The following is a 21,197-nucleotide window of genomic DNA, read 5'->3' on the forward strand; positions in this document are numbered from 1 at the left end:
GCCAGCCAATGGCGGCGGGCGGAGCTAGCCCCGGCGGTTCGAAAGGGAAGGAAAAGAGCGGGAGGAGAGAGCCCGCAGCTTGTGGGCGGGCGCGCCGGCCCCGCCCCGGACTCGAGCTCCCACCTTTCCGCACTGAGTTTCTGCCCCGGGCGAGGGTGGCCTGCGCCGGAGGGAGCGGAACTAGTCACTGGACACCTGGTGCGCACAACCCCCGGACGTGGATAGGGACGGGAGCAGGGCGGGGGGCTACCCTGACTCTGGAGAGACCCGTTAGAAAAGCCGAAGCCCTGTCCCCGTGAAACACAGACGTTTGGCAGAATGGAAGAGCCACAGCTCCCCCCTTATTGGACAACCGCTAATAAAACCTTTATTTAAAAACAACAAAAAATTCTCTTCTTTATTTGATAGGCCCAGGTATCAGCGCCCACTCCCACCACCACCCCACCCCCCCGTGTATCTCACACATACACACACACAATCTAGATCCATCTTCATTTCTTGTTGGCCTGGGCTGTGCCAATAACACACTGGTTCACCTGCAGGCAGGGGATTTAGACAAAACAGGATAAAAAAATTTTCAGAGCAACCAAAAGTTTTCCCCAAATCACCTCTGAACCCTCAGTGTTAGGGCTGCCCTCAGAGTCCTGAAATAAGGGCTCTGAAAGCAGGTTCAGGCTGGTCTCAGTTCTCCAGCGCCCACTCACCACACTAGATCTGGAAGAGGAGGAAAGGCCAGAGAAGGGACAGAAGCCCCTCACAGGAGCAGAGAGAGGCACTTCTTCTAGACACCCCCAAAGCCCTCCCAGCACTAGTGCTCAATAAGCTAGATAACACGTCATCATAAACGTAGGAACCAAAGCTCCTTAGAAAATTAATGATCTTCAGTCTAGGGCAGGAAATGTACAAGATGAATCTGGAGAAAGTACTGGGAACTTGTCTAAAGGGCACAGGAGCCAAGTTGGAGCTTCCACTGGCCAAAGGCGGGCAATTTGAGCATCAGAAAAAATAATGACTTCAAACGATATATACCAAAAGTACAAGTAAGATGTTACCTCCTGGGTAAAAACTCACTGGTCACCTTTGGAAGTTGCCAGGATACCAACTTATAGTGAAAATTGATGAAGAATATAGCATTTATCCCATCTTACCTATATGGATTGAATTTCAGAATAACCAAATAGATGACAAGGGAGAGTTCTCAAGAATTGTGATTAATAAATGTAGAACAGCTGAAAAAATTAGAAAATCACGGAGGCCTGACGTGCTGCGATCCATGGGGTCACAAAGAGTCAGACGTGACTGAACTGAATAAGAGATCTGGGGCTCCCCTGGCAGCTCAGTGGCACAGAACTGCCTGCCAGCGCAGGAGAGGTGGGGTCGATCACCGAACTGGGAAGATCCCCTGCAGAAGGACATGCAACCCACTTCAATATTCTTGTCCGGAAAATCCTTGTCCTTGTCATGGACAGAGGAGCCGGGTGCACTACAGAGTTGGACATGACTTAGTGACTAAACAACAACAAACAATAGATCTAGATAGCGTCGCTGATAAAATCATTAGGGGAGAAAGCTGAAGGGAGTTTTTAAATGGACAGATTGGGCTGACAATACCCAAATGCAATGATCAATTTTTATATCATTAAAGGTGAAACAACTAGGGGGAGGGGGAAAAAATGGAACAACTCAATACTAGGTGCCTCCTGATATGATGCAATAAAATGTATCATACCATTTTCTTGCCAAGAAATTAGAATCTGATTCAAATCAAGCCTCCAAACCTAATTACAAGAAAACAAAAATTGTGGAGGAAAGAGGAAGCAACAGCCAAAATCTAGAATATGATATATTCTATAGGACAAATCACCCCACTTCAACAAAAAATGTGGGGGTGAGATTATTACAGATTAAAAGAAACTCAAAAAACCATTTCAACGAAATTAAAAGGGTGGTCCTTGCTTTGATCCCGAATGGAACAAATCCTAATGTATAAAAGGCATTTGAGACAATCGGGAAATTTAACATAAACTGGGTATTAAAGGATCAAAGAGTTCATGTTTTGGGGTATTAATGATGTTGGTAGAACTTTAATTGAACTTGTAAGGTAGCAAGGGAAATCCTGATTAAAGCAGAAGACCACGGCAGGGCGCTAAGGTGGCTGATTACTTCCACAGCAGCAAGAGTGCAAAAGAACACCTGCAATCCGAGGCCCTGAGCAAAGCCAGAAAGCATCTCAAGGCTGTATCCTCAGGAAAATGAGTTATCAGAGGAATATATTACTCTCCAAGGCAGTCTGTAAAGAAACTTCCTGACTTAACTCTTGTAGAGGGAGCTTAAGTTTCTTAGAGAATTCATAGCCTGAACACAGCTGACCCTTGTGGGGACTGGAGCCTGAATTCACGCTGTGTATTTGGAATAGCCTGAAAAACCTGTATGTCTTTGATCCAGGAATTCCATTTCAAAGAATCTCTCTCTGGATAGTTAGATGTAACCAAGCAAATACAGAATGATATGTACAGGGTTAGTCAACATAGCCTTGTGTGTAATAGTAAAAGGGTGGAAAGAATCCAAGTGTCCAGTAGAGGGAACTGGTGGATAAACTTTGGTGCATCCACACAGTGGAGTCCTAGGCAAATGTAAAAATAATGGGATGATCTCTGTGTGCTGGTGGGGAATCATCCTAGGGCTGTCTGATTTTTTTCTTTTCCCCCCACTCTCCCTGGCCACCGCCCCATCCTTAAGGCTGTTTTGTCAATCAAAAACAATAAAAAAAGGGCAGAACAACATATAATACATGAAAGAGAAGGGAAGAGATGTCTTCTGTAAGAAAGAGGGAAATTCCATGCATATTGCTTGTATTTGCAAAAAGAAACACTGAGAGGAGAAGTAAAAGGATAAAACATGAGAACAACTACTAGGACAGTGGGGAGAATGTGGTGGGCGGGGCGGAGGTTAAATTTCACTTGTATACAGCCTTCTACATAGTTTTGACCTTTCAACCACCTAGTTTTAAAAACTTAATTCCATCCCCCCAGAAGTCAATAGTTAAATGCCTGGCAAATGTACATCCTTTCAGGATGCACGTGCAGCTGGCCCCAAGGACCAGTGTGCAGACGCCTACAGTCAGCAGGAAGCCTGGCGGGGACCAGGCTGCTAGTGACCGCACCTTGGAGGCGAAGCGCAGGGAGTTGAGGGACTCGGAGGCATTCTCTTCTAGGGGAGAAATGTTCACAAACATGAGCCTGTGGACAGAGCAGAGGGGGGCAAACCCCAGAATCAGTGTCCAGGTCTCCATTACGTCACTGCCCCCACCCTGACCCTGACACGGTGGTTCCCAGCCCTCCCCTTCTGCTCACATCTTGGCACTGCCACCCAGAGAGTTCTGCAACAGGTAGGTGAGCTTACTGTTCCGGTAAGGCACGTGGGACTCCTACAGGGTGGAGAGGGACGGGCGGTTAGGACAGGGCTGGGGACAGCCAGCACCAGCTGCTTCCCAGGGCCCACCTGCCACCACCCCCATTCCTACCTTGTTGCTCAAGGCCATGATGACCAGCCCCAGCGTGGACAGGCTGCTGTTAATGGCCTGCGTTTCCCGAAGGCGTTCCCGCTCCCCAGGGCCAAGTGCTAAGCCAGGGTCTAGCCGCTCACTCCCAGCCAAGTCCACCAGGCTGAGGGGGGCCGCACACTGCAGGCCTCGGCCAGCATGCTCCCCAGAGATCTGCAGCTGGAACACGCTGTGACTACGCGATGAGCGCTCATTCTGGGCTGTGCGGGCCACAGCCCGGTTCTGGCGGGCTAGATGGAGCAGGGCCTCCACCTGGGGACGGGGCGCAGCAAGAGGTGCAGTCAGGCAGTGGTGAGCACGTACCCAGGTCAGGTGTGCATGCATGCCTGCGTGCTCAGTTGCTTCAGTCAAGTCCGACCCTTTGCAACCTGTGGACTGTAGCCCGCCAGGCTCCTCTGTCCATGGGATTCTCCAGGCGAGAACACTGGAGTGGGTTGCCGTGCCCTCCTCCAGGGGATCTTCCCACCCCAAGGAGCAAACCCTCGTCTCCTATGTCTTCTGCACTGCAGGCAGATTCTTTACCCACCGAACCACTTGGGAACCCACAGGTCAGATATGGCAATAAGCAAGACCCAGCACCTGCCTTCTTGGTGCTTTTTTCTAGCCAGCAAAAGACTAAATAATTAAAATACACAGTGTATCTGAGAGTATCAAGGAATTAAAAATAGAAAAGCAGTGTGTGATGGTGAGGGTTGCAATTTTAGAAAGGATAACCAGCAGTAATTTCCTGACCGTCCAGTGGTTAGGACTTGGCGCTTTCACTGCCAGGGCACAGGTTCAATCCCTGGTTGGGGAACTGAGATCCCATAAGTCATGCAGTGCAGCCAAAAGTTAAAAAAAAAAAAAAAAAAGATGGTCAGGGATGGCCTCAACACCTTAAAATCTTTAAGGTGGTGAGGGAGCAATCCAGCCCTGCTGGGAAAGGAAGGTAAGACCATGTCAGGCAATGGAGAGAGGAGGTACAAAGCCCCGATCCAAGGGTGTGATGAGCAGGCTGAGGAAAAGCCCAGAGGCCGGCAGGGATGTCCTGAACCAAACAAGCAGCATGGGCGGAGATGAGCCTGAGGTCACCATGCGGGGCCCAGGGTCGCCTGCCTCAGGAGGCACGCCACTGCTCTCCACGCCTTGGTTCCGTGAAGGTGGACGCACCTCACAGCCCGCCAGCCAAAGCCAAATGTCTGATCTACCGTCGCCACTCGCCCTTCCTCATCCTGGCCCGCTCCCCCAACCTCCGTCCTGCATCACTCTGCCTGCGCCCCAGCCCTCTGACCCCATGGCCAGGCCTAGTGACCCTCAGCACTTACCTCCCTCTCACAGGAGACCGGAACATAGCGCGCGTTGGTGACAGTGAGCTCCTCGCTGCCTGGCCCTGCCCGGCGAATCTCACACTCACCCCCCTGGCCCTTCCGGGTCCCAGTGGCCAGCAGGTCTCGGACAGTCTCATTGTAGATCTCTACGTAACTTGCCACAAAGCTGTAGGTCCAGCCCTGGCCACTTAGCTCCTGGGCCACAGAAAAGAGGTGTCGCAGGGCCCGAGGGATAAGCCCCTCCATCTGGGGGTCTCCTCCAGGCCCACCCTCCATGGTGAAGGTCTTGCCACTGCCTGTCTGGCCATAAGCAAAGATGCACACTGGATAGCCATCCAGGGCTGACTGGACAAGCATGGAAATCTCCTCAAACACTTCATCCTGTCTACTCCCTGGTGGGAACACTCGGTCAAAGGAGAAGTCATGGCGGGTAGGGCCAGCTGGCGCCCCACTCAGGGTCCCACGCCGCTCGTCAGACCGGGAGAGGCTGAGGCGGGTTGGAGGATCAGAGGGTCCACAGGGGCCAAAGGGAAACTGGAGGAAGCCAGGGGATGGGGTTGACTCCCCTGGAAGGACGGGTCGGACCCGGCAGAACACACGGATGTTGCCTTTGAGCTCCTGCAGTTGGTTGTGTAACCTCCGGCGCTCCATCTCGAGCCCGTGGAGACGGTCTTCCCTCTCAGCCAGTATGGCCTCCCGGGCTGCAGCCTCCTGGCGCAGAGATGCCACCTCTTCCTGGCTGTCCGACAGAGAAGCTTCTGAGGTCTGCAGCCTCCTCTGTCCAGAACAGAACAGACATGGATGGTGAGACCCAGCAACCAAGAGTAAGAAGTTTCATGATGGGACTGGGGGTGGGAGGTGGGCTGGCCCCTGACCCCAAGGACTTCAGAGTCTGGTAAAGAAGAGATAAGTGAATGTTAATCGTAGTATTAGAATAAGGAGTACATGGAGCACCAGAAAGGGCACAAGGAAGAGGATATCTAGGCTGACACCCCAAAGCGTGGGAGTAAACCAAGAAAGGATGGGGTGCAGAGAGAATATTCCACAAAGAGGGATGTGCACATGCCAAATGCCCTGAATTGAGAATCGAGTCATTTGAGAAACTGCAAGTAACTCATTCTAGTTGGTGCTCACCAAGGAGCCAAATGGATGACAAGCAGGAGAGAGAATGCATGGGGACCTTTATCAGTGAAGATGGACAGAAACAAAAGAGGTGGAGACGTAGAAGAGACGCAGATGGGAGAGGGGAGGGTTATAGAAAGTCAGAATGGGGTGAAGTGGGGCAGGAAGCAAGACAGTCAGAAGTGCACAGAGCGGGGGCGAGCAGGGAGCAGGGTAGGGGACGGTGCTGCTGGACAGAGGCGCTCAGGACTTCAAAGCCCCAGGTGACTTCTGGGCTACCTAGAGAGAAGGGTGGCGTTAGAGGAGAAGCCAGCCCTCACCTCCTGCTCTCCCAGCCGGGCAGCCAGTCCCGTGCGCTCCTCCTGCAATCTCAGCTGCTCCTTCTGGAGCTCTTGCACTAAGCCCTCCTGCGTGCCCAGCCGCTCTTCCAGCTCCAGGACGCGGGCACTCAGGTTCCCCAGCTCCCGCTGGCCCTGCTCAGCCTGGGCCCGCACCCTGGTCAGCTCCTCTTCCAGGGTCCTGCGCTCTGCCCTCAGGGCCAAGGCCTGTTGCTGGGCCTCCTGGAGCTGGTCCCGAAGCTGCTGGTTCTCCTGGTCCAGCACCTGCTTCCTCTCACGGCAGCATTTCAGCTCTGCGTTGAGGTCACATAACTGCCCCTTTAAGTCCCAGGCCGGACGTTTGGGTTTCTTCCCTCCCACCATGGGAGGTGCAGCTGTCACTAAGATGGACACAGACAAAGGTCAGGGCAGCCCTAGCTTTGTCTCCCTCCTCCCTCCTCACCTTAGGGCCTCCACACCTGAGGCTCCGTCTCCTCCTTCAGGTAGGGAAAGGACCAAAAGGACTTCTCTGGCACTCACCACCTCCTCTCCCCAGCCCAGCCTCTCACCCAAGATCTTATTTGTCACCTACTTCCAGGCTTCTGGGTGGGAACAACAGGACCAGGCTTCTGAGTCTTTAGCACTAGAGAACCAGGAAGGTAGCATCAGGGGTGATAACACCAGGGTCCCTCCACCTCTACCCGCCTCCCTTCACCTCAACCCCTTCTCAGCCCTGGCTCTCAGACACTATTATTACCTGCGGCAACAGCCATGGAACATCGGGGTGCTGGCTTCCTGGGAGCTTTGGGCACTGTTGGGAGACAGGGGAGAGGAAAAGCAGAGTCATGACTCACAGGGATAAGAGTGTATCCTAGGACAGAGGAGTTGCTTTTTCAGATTAAAAATAAGATAACCTTCCTCTTCCTCTAAATCTGACCAACTCCTAAAGATATCCTTCCTAGGACCAACATGCCAAGAAAGAAGTTGGACCAAGACAAGCGAAAAGAGCAGGGTGGGGAGCGGCGAACAATGTGTGAAGTATGCTAGTGTGTGTGTAAAACACACTGGGGAGCATGCCCGTACCTACTTGCAGACCCACAGAACACCCCTGGAAGGACTCGCAGCTGCCCCCAGAGAGGGGGCTGGGTGGCTGGGGAACAGAGGCAGGAGGGAGGCTTCTTACTGCATAAGAACTCCTGTGCCTTTGGGACTTTGAAACCAGTGGAGCATGTTACCTATTCAAAATCAGCTACGATTAAAAGAAAAGACAAAGACAGACATGAGCTGAAGAGAGCTGTGGGCCGGCTCTCTCTCCAGCCCTGGAGCCCACCTGCGGTCTGGCCTTGCATCTGTGGCGCGGAGCTGAGGGCTGCTGCTCTGGGGTGGGTCGTGCTCACTCTGGTGCCCAGGCCTCGTGTTCTTTTCTGGGGAAAGACAAGGGTCGGGTGGGGTCCACAGCTCCGTCTGTGATGGTTTCACACACACGTCCATGGATCTCCAAACCTAGCTCACCTTCTCCGGCTCCAAGGCTTCCTCCATCTGGTCGGGCCCCCTCTTCAGCCTGCGTCCCGAGAGAGGCAGCCGGGAAGCAGCCTTGGCTAGGGGTCTCTTCAGCTCTACGTTCCCCTTCACTTCCAACAACGGGGACCTCTGCTGGGAAGAGAGAGGCCCTTCAGACCACACCCTGATGTCCCAGGAGTTCCCCTTTATGGCCCCCGAGCCTGACTGTCAACCTCATCTCCAACAAGCATTAACTCAGTACCCCTGGGGCCACACGCTGGGGCTCTCAGATGAGGTGCCAGCCAAAAACCATGGAGGGAGGTGGGACATGACACAGTCCCTAAGGGAGAGGACGGACACACACATGCTGGACTTTAGCTAACTTTAAGGGGAGGACCTAAACAAGTGGCGAAGAAACCCTCCTTTTGGAAGGCCAAAACTTGGCTGGCACATGGCATGGCTGAGAAACGGATAAACTCTTTCAGTGAGAGCTGAGAGTGACTCAGAAAAGAGACCAGGCTGAAGGCTGGGTGGGAGGAGTAGGTAACATTTATTGGGAACACTTTCAAACGTTTTACCTGTATCAACTGACTTAAACCTCACGGCAGCCCACCCAGGAGGTGCTATTATTAGCCCCATCTTGCAGATGAGGGAAGGAAGGCTCTGGGAAGTAAAAGAGCTGGTCTAAGGTCACTGATGAATAAAAGGCAGAGGTGGAGTTAGAAGCTAGACAGTCTGGTTCTGGAGGCTGTGTTTTTAACCACTGGACCACTCAGTCTCGTAGGGCATTGATGCCATGCTATGGAGTTTAGGTTTGGGCCCTGCATGCATGGAGAGTCAGATACAATTTCTGATCAGGCATGTAAAAAAATCTATGAAAGACATTATTATAAATAATAATAATGAGGCAGAAGTAGGCTGACTGGCAAGGGGAAGATAAGAAAGTGGCAGCATGACCAGTTTGGAGAGCACCAAGGACAGGGATGCAGTGGGGGTAAGGGAAAGGAAGAGCCTCTCCTCTGAGTAGCCCACTCAAGGTCTGGATCGCTTCCAACCTCTGCTTACTCCTGCCTTGGGAGACCAACCATCCTGGTTTGCCAAGGACTGAGGTGTTTCTTGGGACACAGGACTCTCAATGCTAAAACCAGGTCACTCCTATGCAAACTGGGACACATGGTCACCCTCCTCTTATCCCCCCTCAGGAAAGCACCACGGATAGATCAATTTCTGATTTTCACTATGGATAACTGTTAATTCCAAGGCCAGTTTCTCTCTGCCCTTCAGTTTACTTCATTCATTCAATATTTACAAAATGCCTATTCAGTTCAGTTCAGTAGCTCAGTCATGTCTGACTCTTTGTGACCCCGTGAATCGCAGCGCGCCAGGCCTCCCTGTCCATCACCAACTCCCAGAGTTCACTCAAACTCACATCCATCGAGTCGGTGATGCCATCTAGCCATCTCATCCTCTGTCATCCCCTTCTCCGCCTGCCCCCAATCCCTCCCAGCATCAGAGTCTTTTCCAATGAGTCAACTCTTCGCATGAGGTGGCCAAAGTACTGGAGTTTCAGCTTTAGCATCATTCTTTCCAAAGAACACCCAGGACTGATCTCCTTCAGAATGGACTGGGTGGATCTCCTTGCAGTCCAAGGGACTCTCAGGAGTCTTCCCCAACACCACAGTTCAAAAGCATCAATTCTTTGGCACTCAGCTTTCTTCACAGTCCAACTCTCACATCCATACATGACCACTAGAAAAACCATAGCCTTGACTAGGCGGACCTTTATTGGCAAAGTAATGTCTCTGCTTTTGAATATGCTATCTAGGTTGGTCATAACTTTTCTTCCAAGGAGTAAGCGTCTTTTAATTTCATGGCTGCAGTCACCATCTGCAGTGATTCTGGAGCCCAAAAAAATAAAGTCTGACACTGTTTCCACTGTTTCCCCATCTATTTCTCATGAAGTGATGGGAGTGGATGCCATGATCTTCGTTTTCTGAATGCTGAGCTTTAAGCCAACTTTTTCACTCTCTTCTTTCACTTTCATCAAGAGGCTTTTTAGTTCCTCTTCACTTTCTGCCACAAGGGTGGTGTCATCTGCATATCTGAGGTTATTGATATTAAAATGCTTATTACATGCCAGGAAATGATCTGGATTCTGGAGTAACGGGCGTGGTCCCTGTCCTCAGGATGGCCACAGGACAATAGGCAAGTAAAACATAAAGAGATGATTAAATCTTACTGAGTGCTATCAGAAAAGGATCCCGAAGGAGGGAGTGGGCATCCAGTTTAGATGGGGAGAGCGTTAGACACAATCCTACAAAGTAGTTTTAGGCTGAGCCTTGAGGATGAGAAAGAGTTGGCTTGATGGGCTTGGGCCAAGGAGGAGCATTCTAGGCAGAAAGGAGAGGGATGTGCAAAGAATGACAGATTATTCTTTTCAGCTGAACACAGGGATATGCAGAGAAAGTGGGCAGAGGAGGGTAGAGGCAGGAGGGAAAGACTGAAGCAGCTGGGATGCCAGCATGGAGTCTGGGGTCTACTGAAAGCAAGAGGACTCTGACATTTTTAGTGAGAACAGCATGATGCAATTTGTACTAAAAAAGTGAACTGTGGATTTCCCTGGTGGTCCAGTGGTTAAGACTCCGTGCTTCCACTGCAGGGGGCTCAGGTTCGATCCCTGGTCAGGGAACTATGATGCTGCATATTGCACAGTGCAGCCAAAGAATAAAGACATTAAAAAGGGTTAGGGGCTTCCCTGGGGGCTCAGTGGTGAAGAGCCCGCCTGCCAGTGTGGGGGACACAGGTTCCGTCCCTGGTCTGGCAGGCTCTCACAAGCTGCGAAGCAACTGAGCCCATGAGCCGCAGCTATTGAGCCTGCGCTCTAGAGCCTGAGCGCCACAAGAGAAGCCACCACAATAAGAGCCCCCACACACCACTGGAAAAAAACCCGAGCAGCAACAAAGACCCAGAACGGCCAAAACTAAATAAATAAATACAATTATACAAAAAAAAAGATAAACTAAGGCATATTTTTAAAGTTTTTTTCTTTTAAGCAAACCGTGTCCAGTGCAAAGAATGAATGGAAACAGAAGATGAGGGTTATCACAGCAGAGGGATGGCATCATTCCCTCATCCATCCATTCATCATGGGTCTGTCCCACTAGGTTTGTTGAATGATACTCTGGACCAGATGCTGTTCTAGGCCCTGGGGCAAGAGTAACGAATGTAAAGTCCCTGCCTGCCCATAGTACTTTCCAGGGCAGCCTTTCCAAACTGGGGTACAAGAGAAAGCTCTACAGAAGATGAACTGTCTTCTCAATTCTCCTAAGAATGTAAACAGCTCTTACCATTCTAACAACTACACAGAGAAGTTAATTCATTAGATACAAAGATGCCTTAGGGCATTAGAGCTTAATTCCTGAGGAACTCAGTTGAGAGGGGATATTCTAAGAGTCTGAGGGCTAAGGAGAGGTAGCATGGGGTCGGGGAGCAGAGCAGGCAATGAAGGAGACGGAGTCTGGCCGACTCCAAGAAGCCCGCCCTGCTTCCCAAGATCACAGGAGGAAAAGCTGTGCTTGTTTTTCAGTAAAACTTCTCGTTTTTAAATATTGTTGATTCACATGCAGTTGTGAGAAGTAACACGAAGAGATCTAAGAGTACGTGAAGGCTAATTTTTAAGAAATGCTAAGTTTAACTTCAGGAAAGTGAGGTTGAACTACCTGTGATACAAAGAGGTTCAAGGATGCTCAGAGAAAACTCTGAAACAATCTGATATCCTGGTTTTTTTTTTGTTTAATTTTAAGTTTATTGGTTTATTATCTTTCCTTACATTAGACTGTGAGCATCACAAGAATATGTCTGTTCTGTTTACAGCTACAGAACCAGAGTGTCTAGCATAATGTCTGCTATATGGTAGGACTCAATACAGTTTTAAAGGAATGAAATTAGATAGCCACCAGCAGTGAAAGTGGCTCAGTTGTGTCTGATTCTTTGTGACCCCATGGACTATACAGTCCACGGAATTCTCCAGGCCAGAATACTGGAGTGGATAGCCTTTCCCTTCTCCGGGGCATCTTCCCAACCCAGGGATCTAACCCAGGTCTCCCACATTGCAGGCGGATTCTTTACCAGCTGAGCCACAACAGAAGCCCCAAAATACTGGAGTGGATAGCCTATCCTTTCTCCAGCAGATCTTCCTGACCCAGGAAATCAAATCAGGGTCTCCTGCAATGCAGGTGGATTCTTACCAACTGAGCTATGAGGGAAGCCCGTCCACCAGCAAGGATTCAAACTACTGGCTCATATACAAATAAAAACGAAAAAAAAGAGGTTGCATTCTCTTTTTCCTGCCACTTGCAGAATTTTGCATAAAGAATACTGATTTTAATTTTTAATTAAGTGTAGTATGAAAATTAAATTTTTCTTTTCAGTATTTCAAGGTCAAACTTTCAATTTCTTAATCAGCCATGCCCAATGTTCTCCCTACACTAATATAGTGGATCACCGAAAGACCTACCTCCTTGGAATTTGTGTGGGTTCAGAAAATGTGTTCAAAGGTTTGTTTACTCAGGACAACTCCAAAGAGCACAGTATTTAATTTTCTCCCAACTTTACACGATAAGCTCCTTCCATAATGTCACCTTCCACAACATAAAAGCAGATTTTCATTGATCCCTCCTATACCACTTCCCAGGTTCAGAGATGGGCACCCTACTGCTAACTTACCCATGTGCACGTCTGCTCCTGCCCCTCACCCACTCAAGAGCACCCAGGCAATCCTTCCTTCTCCACACCATCACTTCCCCTTTCTCCTGGATCCTTCCAGTCAGTATACAACACACGCTGTTACTGCTTCCAACCAAAGAGTTTTTGTCTCCTAAACCCAATCAGGATTTCAATCCTACCATTCCACCAAAACTGCTCTCAAGGCCACAAGTCACCCTGTGTTGATCACTCCCTCTTACTAAGTTCACTTAGCTCCCGGGAGACCATCCTCTCCTGGTTTTCCTACCTTTCTGGTAGATCTCTTCATCTCCCCAAATTTTATCAGTGGTCTTTCTAATCTCTATGTTCTAGGCCACTCCTACGGCTTTGCACACCACTCATATGCTGCCAACTCCCAAGCTTACACCTCCAACCCAGATTTTGACTCTGAAGTCACACTGCCTTCTCAATGTCACCACTTGGAATCCTAGTAAACATGCCAAACTCTGACCACCTGACATCTAATCCTTTCAACCTTGCAGCTTCCTCCATCTCAACTGATGTAACTCCCTCTTTCAGCTGCTCAAGCAAATACATCTAAAGTCCTCTCATTCTCTTATATACCACAAAGTCTAATGTCAGCAAATGTGACCAACTCTATCTTCCAAATAGATCCAGAATCGGACCACTTGTTACCACTTCCCCTGCCACTCCCATGAGTCAAATCGCCATCATCTCTCACCTGGATTATCACACTCCACTGGTTCTCAGCTAGGGATGACTTTATCCCCAGGAGATGTGTGACAATGTCTGGAGACACTTTGACTGGCATGATTAGGTGGGGGTTGGTCACCTAATGGGTAGAAGCCAGGAATGCTGCTAAACATCAGCCAATGTATAAGGACAGCCCTCCACCCCCAATAAAATGTCAATAATATTGAAATCTGAGAAAACCTGCCCCATTCCTAACAGCTCTCCTTGTTTCTATCCTTGATCCTTTACAGGCTAATCTCAATGCAGCTGCTAGAATGGTCCTCTTAAAATGTAAGACAGATCTTGTCTCTCTTTGCCTAAAACCATCCAGTGATTCTCCACCTCACTCAGAGAAAAAAACCAGTCTTCACAGTGGCCTGTGCAAGAAGTCTGTTATCCGACTTCCCTTACCACAACATTCCCTCTTGCTCATTTCAATCCAGCTTTGCTATACAACTCTAGGGACTTTGCTCTAGGGGATTCCCTCTGCCTGGAATGATCTTAATAACCCCTTGCCTGTTTCCCTCACTTCCTCCAAGTCTTTATTCACCTCTCACCTTCTGCATTGGGAGCTTACTAAGACCACCCAATTTAATTGTCTATCTTGCCAGCTGGCCTCCCCCCTTCCCCTCTTAACCTACTCAAACTTTTCCTTTTCTCGATAGCCCTTAAAACCTTAACAGCATTAGACGATTTACTTATCACATATTGTCTGTCTCCCCAAAGAATGGCAGCTCCATGACGACAGGGATCTCTGCTGCATCCCAAGCACATCATTAGGTGCCTGGTAAATATGTGATGAATAAATATGAGAAGGCTTCTATTCTTTTTCACTGTCACAACACACTGCTCCACTCTCTGGCTGGCAGGATACAAAAACTATCTCTTTGTAGCAACTTGACTTTAGGTAAATCTGAATGTCAAACACTAGTAAACAGAGAATTCTGGCAGGAGCCCTTTTCTGGCACCAGAAGTCAACCCACTCTCACTGTCACAAACACACTTCTCTCCGCAGGAGGGAAGAGGCTGCAGGAGGGCGTGGGGTGCCGCAGGGCACTGATGAGACAAGACATTAAGTTAACCGGTCCCACTGAGCAGAGATCTCTGCAAAACCTGGGGAAGGAGAGAGAATGCAAAGTCCTTCGGTTCAGAGTAGTACTCCACCCCTCTTCCCTTCCGATGCCCCCAAGCGGCTGCAAAGAGAGGGAGGACACGAAAAGGCATTAGCAGGGATTCGGCTTCAGTCACCGTTTCCCCAGGGCTAGAGGCCATCTCGGAACTCACACTGAATGAACGGGAGGGAACGTGTTCAGACAAGCCTGAAGATTCGAAACGGGAAATCCTGGATACATGAAAGTGAGGAAGGGTGCTGGGGGCTTCCTGAAGCTGCAAGAAGGCAGGCCGACGTGCCCCCGCCTCCCGGGGCCGCTGCCTGCCTTCTCCGCGCTCCACTCCGCATCACTCCCAAGGAGCTGGCCACGCGGATCTGGGCCCCGCCGCCCGGACCCAGGCCTCCGGCCGGTCAGCGCTGAGGGGTGCGGCAGCCGGCTGTCGTCCCCGCGCCGCCCGCCACTCACCTGCGGCTCCATGTCCGGCTCGGGGCCACTCACGCCGGGAAAGCGCGGTGAAAAGGACACCGAGCCGGGGCTCTGGGGACCCGCGTTCTCTCGCGCGCTCGCGACACGGAGTACGCGCGCTCCGGAGCCCTGCGCTGCCGGCCCCTGCGCTGCCACACTCGCCACTTTTGAATTTCAACGGCCGCCACCCGGGCTCACCTCGCTCGGCCTGCAGGGGCCAATCGTCGCCGTCGCCACAACCCAGAGCCAATCGCAGCGCCCGCCGCCTCCCGAGGCCACACCCCGCCTTGCCGCCACCGCCTCCTTCCTGCTCCCCCCGCCCGCCGCGGCAGGCGACTGAGCCCCACTTCCGGCACCACTTCTTTCCTCTCCCCACCCCTCCTTCAGCGGGACGCGCGGCGCTTCCGCTCAGCTCCCGGCCGCCGCTCGCAGCGTCAGAAATGGCCAGGAATGCGCCGCCCGAGCGTAACTCGTGTGGGGGCGGGGACGCCGGCTCAGGGAGGCGCGCCTGCGCAGAAGTACCTGTGAGGGCTGAGGGGGGCCGGACCAGCGCCTCCTAGCGGCGGCGGCCGTAGGCAACGCGTTCGCGAGCCAAAAACTGGATCGCTGGCGTTGCGGCTGGTGCGCGACGTCCCCCGCGCCGCTGAGAACTGATCCCCGAAGCCGGATCCCGCTTGCTGTTGTCAGAGTGAATGATTCTGCTCATTTCCCCGGTCTCTTTGGCGTTTCTCACCATATTTAAGGACCTTAAGTACTGCTGGCCGCTGCATGGAAGCCCGACGGTGGGGATTCCAGGTACAGAGGAGGAGGATTTTTCTCTGCGGTCACCCTTTTCATCTTACCTCCTCTGTGTACCTGGGCGCTGTTACTGGTGCTGGAGAACTGACTTGAGTGTTTCCGAGGCTAGAACCCACGGAGGATTTACTGCTTCCGTTTATGGAGTACTTTAATGCTTTTCAGATAAATATGTCAAGTGCTTTCCATTTCTTATCCGCAAACCAGAAAAAGGAGACAGGCTCAGAAAGGTTAAGTTGACAAGTGCACAAGTAACGAATCACACTGCTGATAGGAAGTGTGATTGAATCTAGATTCCACTAGCTTCAAAATGCAAGGTATATCGCTTATCTCAAAATACTTCTAATATTCTTAGTAACAGCAACAACCCCTGACCTGTGAATAATTTGCAGTGTTTCTACCACCCCCTACATCCCGGGGATAGGCAGGGCAGGTATTTTATTTATGAGACTGAAAGCGGATTCCTAAGGGATTTGTCTTATGCATAATTGGAGACACAGTTCAGTTCAGTCCCCCGGTTGTGTCTGACTCTTTGCGACCCCATGGACTGCAGCAGCCAGGCTTCCCTGTCCATAACCAACTCTCAGAGCTTACTCCAACTCATGTCCATCGAGTGGGTGATGCTATCCAACTGTCTTATCCTCTGTCGTCCCCTTCTCCTCCCACCTTCAGTCTTTCCCAGCATCAGAGTCTTTTCCAATGAGTCAGTTCTTCGCATCAGGTGACCAAAGTACTGGAGTTTCCTCTTCACTCCTCCCTGAATGAATATTCAGGACTGATTTCCTTTAGGATGGACTGGTTGGATCTCCTTGCAGTCCAAGGGACTCTCAAGAGTCTTCTCCAACACCACAGTTCAAAAGCAGCAATTCTTCAGCACTCAGCTTTCTTTAGAGTCCCACTCTTATATCCACACATGACTACTGAAAAAATCATAGCTTTGACTAGATGGACTTTTGTTGGCAAAGTAATGCTTCTGCTTTTTAATATGCTGTCTAGTTTGATCATAGCTTTTCTTCCAAGGAGCAAGTGTCTTTTAGTTTCATGGATGCAGTCACCATCTGCAGTGATTTTGGAGCCCCCCAAAATAAAGTCTCTCACTGTTTCCATTGTTTCCCCATCTGTTTACCATGAAGTAATGGGACCAGATGCCATGATCTTAGTTTTCCAAATGTTGAGTTTTAAGCCAGGTTTTTCACTCTCCTCTTTCACTTTCATCAAGAGGCTCTTTAGTTCTTCACTTTCTGCCATAAGGGTGGTGTCATCTGCATACCTGGGGTTATTGATATTTCTCCTGGCAATCTTGATTCCAGCTTGTGCTTCATCCAGCCCAGTGTTTCACTTGATGTACTCTGCATATGAGTTAAATAAACAGGGCAACAACATACAGCCTTGACTGACTCCTTTCTCAATTTGGAACTAGTCTGTTGTTTCATGTCCAGTTCTAATTGTTCTTGCCTTGAGAATCCCATAAACAGTATGAAAAGGCAATTGGAGACACACCAAACTGGAATTCAAGCCACCTATCTTCTAATTCAGTGCTTTGACTTGAATTCAAACTTGTGCTTGTGGAGGGGAGCAGACTGTGTGGAAACACAGTGTCTCAAACCCTGTCATCATCCCCCAACCTTTGAAATCCTAGGAAACCTACAAGGAGAAGGAGCCTCAAGAGTGAGCAGTGATGAAGGAAACCAGAGAAAACCAACACTGGATGGGTAAAGAGGATAGGATCCCTGATGAACTATGGACAGAAGTTCGTGACATTGTAGAGGAGACAGGGATCAAGACCATCCCCAAGAAAAACAAATGCAAAAAAGTAAAATGGCTGTCTGAGGAGGCCTTACAAATAGCTGTGAAAATAAGAGAAGCGAAAAACAAAGGAGAAAAGGAAAGATATACCTATTTGAATGCAGAGTTCCAAAGGATAGAAAGGAGAGATAAGAAAGCCTTCCTCAGTGATCAGTGCAAAGAAGTAGAGGAAAACAATAGAATGGGAAAGACTAGAGATCCCTTCAAGAAAATTAGAGATACCAAGGGAACATTTCATGCAAAGATGGGCTCGATAAAGGACAGAAATGGTATGGACCTAACAGAAGCAGAAGATATTAAGAAGAGGTGGCAAGAATACACAGAAGAACTGTACAGAAAAGATCCTCATGACCCAGATAATCATGATGGTGTGATCACTCACCTAGAGCCAGACATCCTGGAATGTGAAGTCAAGTGGGCCTTAGGAAGCATCACTACAAACAAAGCTAGTGAAGGTGATGGAATTCCAGTGGAGCTATTTCAAATCCTGAAAGATGATGCTGTGAAAGTGCTGCACTCAATATGCCAGCAAATTTGGAAAACTCAGCAGTGGCCACAGGACTGGAAAAGGTCAGTTTTCATTCCAATCCCAAAGAAAGGCAATGCCAGAGAATGCTCAAACTACCACACAATTGCACTCATCTCACAAGCTAGGAAAGAAATGCTCAAAATTCTCCAAGCCAAGCAATACATGAACCGTGAACTTCTAGGTGTTCAAGCTGGTTTTAGAAAAGACAGAGGAATCAGAGATCAAATTGCCAACATCTGCTGGATCATTGAAAAAGCAAGAGAATTCCAGAAACAACATCTGTTTCTGCTTTGTTGACTATGCCAAAGCCTTTGACTGTGTGGATCACAACAAACTGGAAAATTCTGAAAGAGATAGGAATACCAGACCACCTGACCTGCCTCTTGAGACATCTGTATGCAGGTCAGGGAGCAACAGTTAGAACTGGACATGGAACAACAGACTGGTTCCAAATAGGAAAAAGAGTACGTCAAGGCTGTATATTGTCACCCTGCTTATTTAACTTATATGCAGAATACATCATGCAAAATGCTGGCCTGGATGAGGCACAAGTTGAAATCAAGATTGCCAGGAGGAATATCAATAACCTCAGATATGCAGGTGACACCGCCCTTATGGCAGAAAGTGAAGAGGAACTAAAGAGCCTCTTGATGAAAGTGAAAGAGGAGAGTGAAAAGTTGGCTTAAAGCTCAACATTCAGAAAACGAAGATCATGGCATCTGGTCCCATCACTTCATAGCAAGTGGAAACAATGAGAGACTTTATTTTTTGGGGGGCCTCCAAAATCACTGCCGATGATGACTGCAGCCATGAAATTAAAAAAAGACACTTGTTCCTTGGAAGAAAAGCTATGACCAATCTAGACAGCATATTAAAAAGCAAAGACTACTTTGCCAACAAAGGTCCATCTAGTCAAAAGTATGGTTTTTCCAGTAGTCATGTATGGGTGTAAGAGTTGGAGTCTAAAGAAAGCTGAGTGCTGAAGAATTGCTGCTTTTGAACTGTGGTGTTGGAGAAGACTCTTGAGAGTCCCTTGAACTGCAAGGAGATCAAACCAGTCAGTCCTAAAGGAGATCAATCCTCTGTTCATTGGAAGGACTGATTTTGAAGCTGAAACTTCAATACTTTGGCCACCTGATGCAAAGAGCTGACTCATTTGAAAAGACCCTGATTCTGGGAAAGATTGAAGGTGGGAGGAGAAGGGGACGACAGAGGATGAGATGGCTGGATGGCATCACCGACTCAATGGACATGAGTTTGGGTGGACTCCGGGAGTTGGTGATGGACAGGGAGGCCTGTTGTGCTGCAGTCCATGGGGTCGCAAAGAGTCGGACACAACTGAGCGACTGAACTGAACTGAAAGAGGACTGAGAAGGGAAAACTGAGAAGATATTTGTATCAAAAGACATTTATCAAAGTTTAAAAACAAAATGTTAGAGTAGGAGAGATATGGACATTAAAGAGGAAAGAGTTTACTTATCTTAATCAAAATATTCAACATCCATTGATATTGAAGAAAAAACCATAACTTGATAAAAATCTTCAAAAATCCAACAGCACACATCACGATAATAATAAAATATTGAAAGCCTTCCTTTTAAGATGAGAAAAAAGGCAAAGAAACCTGTTCTCAATAATCCTAGTCAATGCAATAATGAAAGTTTTAGCTAGTCCAATAAACAGTGACAGCAAATATATAGGGATTGAAAAGAAGAAAGAACATCAGTATTTACAGATGAATTTTTTTGTGTGTAACAACCCCAAAAGAAAATTCATGTAGAATTGGCAAGTGAGTTTAGTAAGATTTCTAGTTCAAAAAAAATACAGAAAAAATATATACATAAAATTTTTGCATTTCACATCAGCAACCATCAGTTAGAAAGTGTAACTTTTAAAATATACTGTTTGGTTACATGACTATATACATATCTAAGAGTCAAGCTCTGCACCTGACTTTGTACTTTATGTTATACTGCAATAAAATTTTTAATTAAAAATATACCATTTGCAATAGGAACAAAAATACAAAGAACTTAGGAATAAATTTAACAATAGGAATGCAAACCCTTTGTGGAGAAAATGATAAAACCTATTGGAAGATGTTCTAAATTAATGAAAAGATACATGCTGTACTTACAGAGAAAGACTTGATATTATAAAGATGTCAGTTCTCTCCAAGGCCTTGGTGTTGGGCCAAGGGGGATGATAAAGCCTGTGATACCTGGTCCTGCTAGAGTCTGTCCCATCTGAGTACCGCAGGAGGAGGCTGAGTGGGACAGCCCTTGGCGGTCCTTTCCCCCTCTTCAGAGATCCTTCCTGCAAGCTGAGGAGGATTTCTTGTTTTAGAAATCACATGCCTGAACTCCACATCCCCTCCTCCCACTGCTTCTTTTCCTTGCTTCTCCAAGGGATTTCTTTCCACCTGCCAACCCTTTGCAGACCTCTTCGCAGATGGCAAAGTGTGCAGTGAAGTTACCTTATGGTTACCAAAGGCGAAAGCTGGGGAGAATAAGTTAGGAATTTGGGAGCAACATATCCACTCTACTATATCTAAAGTAGATAAACAACATATCCACTCTCAGTTCAGTCGCTCAGTCATGTCCGACTCTTTGCGACCCCATGAATTCCAGCATGCCAGGCCTCCCTGTCCATCACCAACTCCCGGAGTTCACTCAGATTCACGTCCATCGAGTCGGTGATGCCATCCAGCCATCTCATCCTCTGTCGTCCCCTTCTCCTCCTGCCCCCAATCCCTCCCAGCATCAGAGTCTTTTCCAATGAGTCAACTCTTTGCATGAGGTGGCCAAAGTACTGGAGTTTCAGCTTTAGCATCATTCTTCCCAAAGAACACCCAGGACTGATCTCCTTCAGAATGGACTAGTTGGATCTCCTTGCAGTCCAAGGGACTCTCAAGAGTCTTCTCCAACACCACAGTTCAAACGCATCAATTCTTCGGCGCTCAGCTTTCTTCACAGTCCAACTCTCATATCCATACATGACCACTGGAAGAAACCATAGCCTTGACTAGACGGACCTTTGTTGGCAAAGCAATGTCTATGCTTTTTAATATGCTATGTAGGTTGGTCATAACTTTCCTTCCAAGGAGTAAGCATCTTTTAATTTCATGGCTGCAATCGCCATCTGCAGTGATTTTGGAGCCCCCCAAAATAAAATCTGACACTGTTTCCACTGTTTCCCCATCCATTTCCCATGAAGTGATGGGAC

The 21,197-nt window shown here is 48.7% G+C and overlaps 1 protein-coding gene, 1 non-coding gene and 1 pseudogene across 3 annotated transcripts; 1 reads left to right on the forward strand and 2 right to left on the reverse strand.

The window, feature by feature from the left end:
* Positions 1–344: 344 nt before the first annotated feature.
* KIFC1 (kinesin family member C1) lies at positions 345–15,051 on the reverse strand. Of its 2 annotated transcripts, none has more exons than XM_040249112.1 (11): positions 14,843–15,051; positions 7,821–7,958; positions 7,639–7,732; positions 7,066–7,119; positions 6,901–6,951; positions 6,312–6,709; positions 4,867–5,646; positions 3,524–3,814; positions 3,354–3,427; positions 3,164–3,239; positions 345–536 (listed from the first exon to the last, which is right to left on the reverse strand). In XM_040249112.1, the coding sequence occupies exons 1-11, from the start codon at positions 14,852–14,854 to the stop codon at positions 492–494; spliced, it is 2,013 nt and encodes a 670-aa protein (XP_040105046.1). In that variant the 5' UTR covers positions 14,855–15,051; the 3' UTR covers positions 345–491. The 2 variants fall into 2 exon arrangements, with proteins under 2 accessions (XP_040105046.1, XP_040105045.1); XM_040249111.1 differs by having other exon boundaries at positions 7,821–7,961; positions 14,843–15,025.
* TRNAG-UCC lies at positions 10,425–10,497 on the forward strand. Its single transcript has one exon. It is a non-coding gene; the product is annotated as a tRNA-Gly (tRNA).
* Positions 15,052–15,336: 285 nt separating the features above from the next.
* LOC120869791 overlaps positions 15,337–21,197 on the reverse strand; it is a 46,269-nt pseudogene continuing 40,408 nt past the window's right edge.

Source organism: Oryx dammah, unplaced genomic scaffold, assembly GCF_014754425.2.
Source record: "Oryx dammah isolate SB20612 unplaced genomic scaffold, SCBI_Odam_1.1 HiC_scaffold_11, whole genome shotgun sequence".
NCBI classification, from domain to species: Eukaryota; Metazoa; Chordata; class Mammalia; order Artiodactyla; family Bovidae; genus Oryx; species Oryx dammah.